Source organism: Xiphophorus hellerii, chromosome 3 (assembly GCF_003331165.1).
Source record: "Xiphophorus hellerii strain 12219 chromosome 3, Xiphophorus_hellerii-4.1, whole genome shotgun sequence".
Taxonomy (NCBI): domain Eukaryota; kingdom Metazoa; phylum Chordata; class Actinopteri; order Cyprinodontiformes; family Poeciliidae; genus Xiphophorus; species Xiphophorus hellerii.
The window spans coordinates 11,099,698-11,111,475 of NC_045674.1; the positions used below are offsets into that span (position 1 = coordinate 11,099,698).

General features: G+C 35.3%; 2 protein-coding genes across 2 annotated transcripts; both read right to left on the bottom strand.

The window, feature by feature from the left end:
• Positions 1-1,948: 1,948 nt before the first annotated feature.
• LOC116716824 (sialic acid-binding Ig-like lectin 14) lies at positions 1,949-4,565 on the bottom strand. The gene is made up of 6 exons (XM_032557701.1): positions 4,453-4,565; positions 3,742-4,146; positions 3,123-3,443; positions 2,730-3,005; positions 2,429-2,537; positions 1,949-2,337 (listed from the first exon to the last, which is right to left on the bottom strand). The coding sequence occupies exons 1-6, from the start codon at positions 4,511-4,513 to the stop codon at positions 2,232-2,234; spliced, it is 1,278 nt and encodes a 425-aa protein (XP_032413592.1). The 5' UTR covers positions 4,514-4,565; the 3' UTR covers positions 1,949-2,231.
• A 2,093-nt stretch (positions 4,566-6,658) lies between these two features.
• Positions 6,659-11,760, bottom strand: LOC116716819 (sialic acid-binding Ig-like lectin 5). The gene is made up of 9 exons (XM_032557692.1): positions 11,485-11,760; positions 11,262-11,350; positions 10,662-11,048; positions 10,236-10,553; positions 9,825-10,076; positions 9,379-9,645; positions 8,295-8,397; positions 8,139-8,205; positions 6,659-7,391 (listed from the first exon to the last, which is right to left on the bottom strand). Exons 2-9 carry the CDS (start codon positions 11,296-11,298, stop codon positions 7,176-7,178), a joined length of 1,647 nt encoding a protein of 548 aa, XP_032413583.1. The 5' UTR covers positions 11,299-11,350; positions 11,485-11,760; the 3' UTR covers positions 6,659-7,175.
• Positions 11,761-11,778: the final 18 nt, after the last annotated feature.

The window sequence follows — 11,778 nt, forward strand, 5'->3', positions numbered from 1 at the left end:
TTTGAAGAAAAGAAAACCATTGTTATTGCAAATATACAACCTACATAGAATAATTGGGCCTAGAAGCACAATGTGACTTATCAAATGGGCCACATGTAGAGCAGCTCCACTTTTGTCAGACTGCCCCAGGGAAGCTGTGGCTACAATGTATTTATCAATGGATGAGTGAGTGAATGTAGTGTGGAGCACTTTAGGACCATCTGGACTACAGGTCATTTACTATTTATAAGCACACAACTGCAAAGATGTCCACTCCACTTTAAGTAAAGGATTATTGCAAAGTAGAGTGGGGAGTCTTCTGCTGTTCATTGTGTTGGCTCATGCCTGTTCAGCAGCAACAGCAGGTAATCAAACTGGACTGGGATTTCTGATGGCAACATATATAGTTCTCTGTCTCATTACCTTTCTGCAGGTCTGAGGTTACGGAGGCCTCTAGGGAATATGGGGATTTTTTTTTTTCTTTTGCGTTAGGTTTTTCCATGTATGTTAATATCTCGTGAAATATCTGACGTCTTATATCTTTTTCTTTAGGATAAAAATGCACCAAAAACCTATGATATAAATGGAAACTTTCCATAAGAAGGAAATAAAAGAAAGAAAAAAAATACATTCAAACTATTTGGACTATTTCTGAGTTATTATCATGGGGTAATAACTGACAGTTTTGATTATGTCTCTTTTGTGTTGATGGTCTGGTTGGTTTAAGATCCTAAATGTTTTTAAAAGACAAGAAAAATAACTCAACAAACTTGTTTAAATGAATGATCCAAGTGATCAGACAAAAACAATAGTCACTGTAATTATTGTTTCAATAAGGTGTTGCGTCGATTCTGTGTGCCAATTTTGGTTCCATTAGCAAAAAATAGGCGACCCACAGGCCGACTCTCTGACAGGTCATTAGGAGATCAGGTGTTGAAATTAGCTAATCAACCACTGACTCCTGCTGGCCCGACTAGGACAAACTAGAAACCCTCTCCCAGTGTCAGAATTTAGGTTGTCTATCTCTTTAATATGTCTGCCATAACTTATTATAGCTTATATAAAATATGTCAGTAGAGTTTTATTTATAATCTATTTTGACACGTGGTAGCTCTCAGCCGGCTGGTGTGGGAAAAAGTAGCTCTTGGTCTCAAAATTTTTGGGCATAACAACAAAGTACAGTTTGTTATGTGAGATGTAAACTATTGTTATTCTATCGAAACAACCAGTACTGTTAAAAGCTAAGATGCTTAAATGTTAAAATATATTTTATTTGTGCTGATTAAAAATGGTAAAAGCTATTGAAATACTTAAAAGCCATTTCATACATTTTTATTTTGATAATTAAATCCAAAAGGTCTCAGACAAGGGGAAAAGGTATTATATTTAAAGCACTAACTACAAAATTAATATGGTTTAGAGAAGTAAAAGCTATATGTGAATTAATTTTGTCATTTGATGGGATTCATAATGCTAAATGGAGCATGTTAAAAGAATAATTGTTTGGTTTAAAGGAATATTATAGCCATTTCTGATGTAATGAAGCTAATGGTTCTCTATTGAAGTAGGCGATACCTGAAGTATGTTGTATATGAAGTGCTATAACACAGATGAAGAAGAATAAATTCCTTCTCATACCACAGCATCACACGTTGAGGGAAGATCATTCTCTATATTACCCTCTTTCATCCATCTAAGGTTGCAGGGTAACATATACTATATGCTTATGGGAAGTGTTCACACCTACTGCCAACGGCTTTCTCACTTGAATGTGTGCACTCCTTATCTAAAATGTTTGTTCCTTCCTTTAAGGAAGTCACATTAGAGGAAGTAAATATGTTTATTTTTTCTTTCTGTAAGAAAGGATATGTGTATGTGTGCAACTCGACTCTGTCTTCAAAGCAGGGTAGATCGCAGTGGGGTGCTAATCTGTTTTCCATACTCTCGAGAAATAAACTGACCAACCTGATCTGTTCTCATCCATCTTTATTTAATGAAGAGCTGATGCCAGCACTCCAGAACACAAATCTATACAATATTCATCATTCTTGTTATATTATATGGTATATCTTATTCTTATCTAGAGACAATTACTATTTCTCTGTATTTAGCAATTGTGGATCAAATAATTTTTCTTTTCTAGAAAACATACATCCACTCTTCTATTGCATGTAAAATACTGAAGTTAATTAAAAAAAAAAAAGTAATTTTCTTTATGTAAGATCCAAGTGAGAGTGATCTCTGGAAGCATGTTACTGTGGTCGTTGGACAATAACATCATACTCTGCTGATGTATCACGTTTTCGCAGAGACATATAAGTTTGATCTTCAGTGAGGTTTGTTTTTTTTCTTGTGTTCCTTTGAAGAAAAGAAACACGTTATTTCAACTATACAGCCCGTATACCTTAATTTGGCCTGAAAAGCATGAAATAAACATAATTTATCTTACCAAAGGTGCCAAATGTAGATCATACAGAAAACATGTACACTGAGTGAAACACCAGCAATGACCCAGGGAAGAGCTCCAAAGCCAGAAACACAATGTTTCTCATGATAAGCTGTAAAATTACAGAAATACATGTGAATTGGAGTTTCTGTGGAGCAGAGTTTGAATAAAGCGTTAGGATACTTTTGATTTAAGGAAGCTTAAAAAGTTGATTATACATAAAGCATACTATTTCTGATCTAAATGAACATGGGGGAAAAAGAGGAAATAAACATGCCAAACACAAGCTCAAAGGAAGTTGTACCTTCTTCTGACAGCTCTCGATACACCCTGAGGTTTTCTTTGACTTCCCAATTTTCATTGCTGCTAAAACATTCAACACTGATGTTGCCAGGGTTTCTAAGAGATAGGGTGCTGTTGACAGTGTTGTTTGACACTATGTTGATGACAGAGTACTCAGTGTGGTCCTTTAGCAGCGGCCATGTGATGGTGGGTGAAGGAAACCCCTCACTGATGCATACACAGCTTAAGACCTCTGCATGTTGCACACATCCAGAGCCTTTCAGGATTTTTGCCAACACTGTAAGCATATGTTTATAAAATATCTCATAGCTGTGGCATAAATGTTTTACACTTCATATTTATAGAATTGAAAAAAAAACCCATTGAAACCCACTAAGATACAGATCATACTTACAGCTTACGTTCAGAGAAACTGTCTCTTCTGTCGTTATGTCTCCAGTGAAGCTGACTTTACAGGTTAAATTGGTGTTGTGATGCTTAGCTGAAGGTTTAAAGGTCAGAGTTGAGCTGTGTCTCTGTGTGACACCAGTCAGATCCTCGGTTGTTAATGCAGTCGTGCTTCCTGTGATGATATAGTCCTCTTCTATTTTTCCTCTCCAAATCCAGGTGATGTTAGGAGGAGACCCAGAGCAGAGACCAGGAGCAGTGCAGGTCAGAGTGGCCTGCTGTCCCTCAGTCAGTGGAGGAATCATCAGTGAGGGCCTCAGGTTTAGATCTGATGAAAACATGGTTGATAAATAAAAACAAGTGGAGATATTATTATTTATTTTACATTTAAATGGAACAAGCTAATTTTAGCTTAGCTATAAAGATATTTTCATTGATCAATAGGAGTGGATTTGTTTAGGTGCTGATGCAGTTACTACAATCTGCCAACAGAGGTCAACAAACACTGACAGATTCTGGTAAGTTTTTTTAGACGCTGTAATATAAAAAGACTTGAAACATGTTGTATATTTACACAAATCACTGAATTGAAGAACCATAGATGTTCTTATTATTGCCTTTCATACCTTTGACAGAGAGAATTGTTCTTAAAAGGAACGTAACTCCATCTGCCATTCCATGGTAAAAACCATTAACTCTGAGCTGATATGATCCAGAATCAGATGTTGTGAGGTCATTGATCATGATGCTGCAGTTCCCCTGACTCACATCAGGATCCAACAGTAAAACCCGTCCTAGAAATTCTGATGGAACCTTGTAACGATTTATGTGAAATATTATGTCAGAGTCACTACATCTCCTTTTCTGTGGTTCACACTTAAACCAGACAATACTTTTTGGTGTAAATCCATCAGCAGTGGTGAAGGAACATGGTATCACAACACACAGTCCAGCTTTGGCTGTTATCACTCCCTCATTGAGAGTGATGCAGTTTCCATCGTAACAGGACGGTCTTCCAAGGGCTGATTCAACTGTTAATTTGAAGGAAAAGACCAAAGTAGTTATATATTTGTTTTTGTTATAACTGTGACATCTAATACAAAACCTTTGCAAACTGAGGATACTTTCATCTAACCAATCATTTTTATTAGTACAGAAACAGACTGTGTAAATGTTTCAGGATTTACAAGTTTTTTAAAAACTTGACAGGGATAAACAAACATTTTGTGATTACATTTATCATCAAAACAAATTGATTTAATATCAAAGTAAAATATTGTCACATAAAAATTGCTTTAAGCACTACATAATAATAAAAAAGAAAATACTCCTGATACCTGTATATGTGGTGGAACCCCACAAAAAGAAAAACAATGTTGTCCAGAAGACAGTAAACATGGTTTGATTCCTTAGTGGTTACTCTCCTGCTTCTTCAGTGCAGCATGAACATTTAAAATGCGGAAATGGATTCAGTGGAAAGTTCAGTCTTGAGATACCAAAATATAGCAATACAGGATGTGGCTTTTTTTCCTCAGCTATACCATTGAGACATCCCACGAAGGGGAGTGGCACTTTCTGGCAGGCATTGTGTTCCATATAACACAGTAGGAGTGTAACCGGTAAACCTTTTATGGATGCAAATTCAAGAACCCCCCACTAGATGACTTTGTGTTGTATTTGATATGATGTAAAGCACTTTGAAATGCCTTGCTGCTGAAATGTGCTATACAAATAAAATTTGATTTGATTTTTGATTTGATATAATTAACACTATGTGCTAATGTAGTTTTCTTTACCAACCTGCAATGTTCACTGGAGTAGTATTGAGACATTTTATCATGAGGAGTGGCTCTTTCTGGCAGGCAGCTAACTTAAGATCTGATCTTTACACTAGTTAAAAGTATAATTAACACTATGTGCTAATGCAGTAGTCTTTAGCATCCTAATTAATGCAGCGTTCACTGGAACCAACAGTCTTAATCAGCATGATTTTAACCCAGGATTGTTATGACTTGAGCTGACGGAACCTTATGATTTGTGAAATATTATGTCAGAGTCATCACATCTCCTTTTTCATGATTCACATTTGAACCGGACAATATTTTTTGGTGTAAATCCATCAGTACTGGTGAAGGAACATGGTACATGTTTCTGTGTTTGATGTGATGTAAAGCACTTTGAAGTGCCTTGCTGCTGAAATGTGCTATACAAATAAAAATTTATTTGATTTGATTTGATTTATCAAAACACACAGTCCAGTTTCGCTTGTTATTACTCTGTCATTGAGAGTAATGCAGAATCAATTTTAACAAAATGGTCCTCTGAGAGCTGATTCAGCTGACAAATGCAGAAATATATATTTTTAATAATGAAACTGATTTTTAATAACTAAAAGGACCAATTGTATGTGTTTAAGGCTAACTGGGACATCATCATCTTCAAAATTCGTAAACCATTATGGTGAACAAAAGTTCATCTAACAAGTGCATATTTTTTCTTCATGAAGACTGTTCATAAGGAAATATTTTTCTCTTGTTTGCTAGAGAGACCTCTTTGGAACAACTTCATACACTTAAAAACTCACTAACTCCAGTTCACATGTGGAGTGGTATGGTGGGGGATTCAACAAGCATTTTGTTGATAGTTGAGCTCTTATACATTTTAGCCGTAATAAGTTCCATCATGTAGCCATTCCTATGCATTGTATAGTGTGTCAACATTGATTTCCTATTTTAATAGTTTAGAGCTAATGGTGACATGCATTCTGTTTCTGCATTGTTTTCTATGTTGCAGTTAATGCTTCAAAGACTCTAACAAAGATAAAGTAACAATTGCATGTCAACTATTTAAAAATTGTATTCAAATTCTTCCTAGCTGAATTTATGACAGTTCACTTACACATTTGGATTTTGTTGATTTTCTTTTCTGTCGTAAAGTTGAGACCCAGATCAGAGCGACAAATATTACATGCACACTGTATCTTACAGTTTTATTTTCATCAGATCATCTCAATAGTGTCTCAGTGTTAGAAACAGATGGAACGAGCAATGCATCCAGTCGTTATTCACTGATCAAAGCTTCACCTCACCATGGAAACCAAGACAAGCCACACCAACATGAAAAATGACTGAACAACCCAGCAGCTGCTTTATTTAAAAGCCAAATCATTCACTTTATTTTAGCAGCTAAACTGAAACTGTAAATATATAAAATCTTTTGACTATCCATTGCTTTGTGCACATCAGTCTCAAACATGTTTGAAGAGTTCCAAAGGTTTTAATGCAGACTTGTATGTTAGTGGTAGGCTGCCCTCTGCTGACTGTTACTACAAGCTAATGCAAGTGTTTCGTTCTAAATGCCTGCTTAACAAGCATCTTGCATCTTTTTTCTTAAAGCCTCATCCACTTTTACATGTATTGATGATGTTCATATATTGTACACATAAACACAGGCTTGCATCATGCATAATTTTAATGGAGGTTGTTGACCATCTTTATACCACATCCAAAAATCATTAAATAATTAATTGAATTTGATACAAAATGGTAATACAAAGTTTTAATAAAGCAAAAATAACTAAAAACAAATGTTGGTCAGTCAGAATTGCATTGCTACATTACAGAACACAATTATAAAACATTATTGTTTGTACATTTGATGTGCACAAAATCAACAATCCCACCTTAAATTTTTAAAACAAATACAATTTGTCCTTAATAAATGGCTTACAAAAGTAATAAATGATATATATATCTTCTAATAAATTCTGACACATTTAAGTGATTCTTTAATTGCTAAATTGTGTATAAATTGCTTTTATAAAAATGTCTTTTTACATCCCTTTAGTAAACAAATTTTATTTTCCTTTAATTTGCTGCAAATCCTTTTCATAGTATAAACAGACAGCACAATTAATGGAAATTAGAATTCCGATTAAAATCACTTCTGTATTTCATAGACTAAATACTAAATGTTAGGGTTAATAAAAAAATCTTTGACCCCACACAGTCTCCTTAAAGCGTAATGTTTTGTTATTGTGTCATCCTCATTCTTCATTTCCTCAGCATGATTTTGTTTGTCTCTGAATTTCTGCATACTCCGTCTCATTCTCGTTGGGGTTTTCTTCCTTTTCGAGACGCATGTTAAGCTTGGAGAGATCAATGGCGGCATACGTCAAGTCGTTCGATATACGGTTGAGTTCAAGGGTCCCGGCTCCATTCACTGCTCCATGTTGGACTTCAAACTGAGCATTGTTCACTGATTGACCACCACAAGACTGAAAGATGCAAAAAAAGAATGGCATTACATAATTGCTGAAACAAGAAACGTTTTCTCTAATCAGATAGTAATTTGTGAATTTTCAGTCTCTGCCAGCTATTCTGCCATATTTCATGTGTCAAGGATCGATCTGCAAAGAACATTAGAAATGAGGAATACAGCTTCTTTTTATCCTACTCTTTTATGTATTTTATATGTAAGATTTTGGAGGGTGTTAAACATTTTCATCTGTGTTTAATAACTAATGACATGGAGGAATTCTCATTCAAAGTAAGATTTGAGAAACCTTGTTTCAAGTTGACCAGCCAACTTTAAATTATTATCATTGCAAGTTAAAAATCATCTTAGTGGGAGAAAAACATAAAAATACAGTACTAGTATAATGCAACTGTGCTGCCTTTGAAATCAGACGTGCTGCAGCTTTTGCAATTTTTCTTCCTTATATGCCTGAGTCATTTCTTATATATGACTCAGATTAAGTGCAGGTTAAGTTTTTTTAACCTGCACTTTGACAACTCTCAGTATGAAAATCCACAATTCTCCTTATATGCTGTCAAAGGCCTTTAAATGGACATATAATTTTTGTAAATTTAATGTGTTATGATTTACTGCTGGAGATTAGCAGTTTTAACCCAGACAAATCCATAAAAATCTCTTATAAATATTTATTTATCAATAGACCTCACTCAAATTTTCTTTGGCAAAAAAATCCCTAACAACATTTCACATTTTAAAAGCAGCTTACCTGTGGATCATCTGGAGAGATCGTTTCAAGAGTTTCAACCAAATTTCCAGACTTCTTTAGTTTTTTTCTGTGAAAAAATATATTCACTCATCAAAAGCTTAATATGTTTATGCTGACTTTGCATGCTAACAAGATCAATAAACAGAGCTAATATACCTGTAATATTTTATGGCAATAATAGAAAGAAGGATAAAAATAAATCCTCCAATTAAAGCAACAATGAGGATTTCCAGCCAGGGAACTGTTGTTGAAGACTCATCTGATCGCCAGAGAAAAAGACAAAACAAAATTAAGATAAAGTGTAGTTATCACGTTCGCCCATACAAAGATCTTTAGACAAAGTTATTCTTTTTTAATAAAGTGAAAAAAATATACATACTTATGGTTTACATATAACCACTCCATGAAATACCTGTTTTCAGTCATCTTTTGGCATGAAAAAAAACTTTTTAAATGTATTTTTCACCTTTCCACACAGGGGGACAACATGCTATTGGTTTTAAAATAGCATGTTGCGCATTAATAATGTAACTTTGAGGGAAAACTAAAATTTTGTTAGGTGGCCATAGATTTGAAAATTTTCTAAAATAATTTTGCTGGACTGATTAACTTGTTTCTGACTTTTTATCTTGTTCTCTATAAGATGCCGTCATATCTATGCCCCTCTTTGCATTCTCATACGGGCACCGTATCTAACATAATACCAATCTTAGTTCTGATCGATATTCTTTGGCACTGTAACTTTGCACCATTTTCATTTGACGTATATGTTAGCTCCACCTGCCTTTCTGTTGATGTGTATGTCTTGTGCCTAAAGTAAAATAAAATAAAATAAGATACTTACATACTTGAAATAATTTGCAAACATATTACAATATTAACATACTATTTTAGTTAGAACAAAAATTTGAGTTATAGCCTAATACTGCAACGGTCATGAGTAAACCATCTTGCAAGGCAGTCTCTTCTATGACTGCACAATTTGATAAGCTGGGAAAATAAAAACTGTACAGGCAAGATTTCCCCGAGGTATTTTTGCTTTTCTGCTCAAGTAGAAGCAAATATTTGTGAACTTACACACGCTGCCCAGTAGGTGGCAGTAACAGAAATGTCATACTAGAGTACAAAAGTGGCTAACATGAAATAAACCCCTGAAAACTCATGTAATCTACCCTCTCATGCCTATAAATGATTAAAAGTTGCACAAAGGTGTCACCTGTTAAAGCTTGGCTTCATTTACCTGGTAGGTTTTGAATTGTGAGGTTTTTCTCTGTTTTTCCGTTTTCATTGCTGCTGAAACATTTAATGCTGATGTTTTCATGGCTTTTGACAGTTTGTTTAACAGTGCTGCGGACAGCTTGACCTGACACTGTGACAGAGTCCTCAGTGTGGTCCAAAGGCAGTGACCAATTTATGGTGGGTAGAGGGAACCCCTCACTTATACACACACAGGTCAGCAGCTCCGACTTGAGCACACATCCAGAAGTGTTTAGGATCCCCGAAAACCCTGTAAATAAAAAAAAAATTGCATTCTCAGTCATACGAATGAAGTTCAAAACATCACCTGCTGTTAGTATCCTTTGTTGGTAAAAATGTGGAAAAAAGGAGGAAAAACGAGTTCTTATTTTGTCACTATTGAAACAAAGTACTGTTATAAAGGATGCTTGAATGACTGATTATACTTACAAGTTATTGTAACATTAATTTCTTCTGTCAGAGTGCTATTCAGGTGTTTTGCTGTACAAATGTAAAGCCCAGCATCTTCTCTGATTGCATTGGTGATATAATAAGAGGTATTTACTTCCTGCGGGACATTTCCATTTAATTTTCTTGAAAACTTGATTTCTGAAGGAGGGAAGCTGTCAACACTGCAGGTCAGATTAAGATCATGTCCCTCCTTCACGTTTGTTCTACCTGAGATCTGAGGTTTTCTTGCATCTGTGGAGCACAGAGAAATTGTGAGACTTAAAAAGTCCAAATAGGACAAATTTTAAACACAATTTCTGCTTTTAACTGCAGACCAGGTAACTTTGTTGCATTGATTTCCTTGCAACTAAATTCAGCACAGTGCCATGCTATTTATATTTTAGTACTCACAGGTCACATTCAGAGTTTCCTCCTGCACAGTTATGCTAGCAGTGAAGCTGACCTTGCAGCTGAGTTTGGTGTTGTGGTGTCCAGCTGTAGGGGTAAATGTCAAATTTGAACTGTGTCTCAGTCTTACATCGGTCAGATTCTCAGGATTTAAAGCAGTCATGTTTCCTGTGATGTAAGAGTCGTTCTCTCCTTTTCCTCTCCACATCCAAGTGATGTTAGGAGGAGATCCAGAGCAGAGACCAGGAGCAGTGCAGGTCAGAGTGGCCTGCTGTCCCTCTGTCAGTGAAGGGATCATCACTGAGGGCTTCTGCTTCAGTGCTGATGGAAGCACAGATCACAGGTAAAATCATTTCAAAAACACAGAAATTCTCGAAGATTCTTTGAGCTGAAGTCATAATACACCAAAGAAGGAAAAGATTGTCCTACCTGAGACAGAAAGGTTAGTTTTGCTGTTGTATGAAAATCCATCAGGTTTTCCACTCAGATTCCCATTCACTCTGAGGTGATAGTCTCCAGAATCCGACTCAGTGAGATCATTGATCACAATGCTACAGTTCCTCTGACTCACATCAGGCTCCAACAACGACACTCTTCCTTTAAACCCAGCTTCAGTATTTGTATTGTTGTCAGAGTTAAATACACATGACTTATTATTACCTTTGGATTTGTACCAAACTATATGTGTAGGTGTAAATGTTGTGTTGAAAGAACATGGTATCACAACACAGAGTCCAGCCTCTCCTGTTACTTCTTTGATAAGAGTAATGCAGTAGCCTCCCTGCTGACAGTACTCTTCCACCGAAACCAATGCACCTGTCAGCCAAAGATTACATATTATCTTTCATTGGTTTGTTTATGATGTACTTCAAAAAGACAGATATTTAGAATCTCAAAAATATGCAAAGAAGTACTGTCTTTGTTATTATTTCATTGTGAATTTCCCTTTCACAGTAAACTAAAATGAAATACAACATATTTTAATTTAATTCAAACTTGATGTTGAAAATTTGAAAGTGGATATTTTACCTGACAAAAACATGATTGCCCAGGCAAGAAGAAACATGTTGATGTAACACTTGAAGTATTAAACTAATTTCTCCACAGGATACAGTTTACTGCAGCATCAGAATAAAAACAAATCCAACATTAGGTCTGAATGACTCTTATAAAACTTATAAAAAGAGTAAGTCTCTCTGAAATAGTTTAAAAATATTGTAACATTATTCCCATCAAATTGAATGTTGTTTACCTGTGTTGCTTTGTCCATAGCCTGGCTTCACTGCACTGAACTGTATCTGTGTAAGTCTGAGTTATTTTCCAGCTGTTACTTTAAGTTCTCCAGGAAGTTTGTAGATGCTAAATTGTTGTTTTAGCTTGCTGTCTACAGAAAAGGGAAGTAATTGTCGATACTAACGCAACACATTTTCAGTACTTTGATATTAATTGCCTTTTATCAAGTAAAACGCGTATTTTCTGTCTATGGTGGGGTTGAAAATATCAATATTTTGTCATTTTAAGTGCTGTAAATGATCTCTTTTACCAC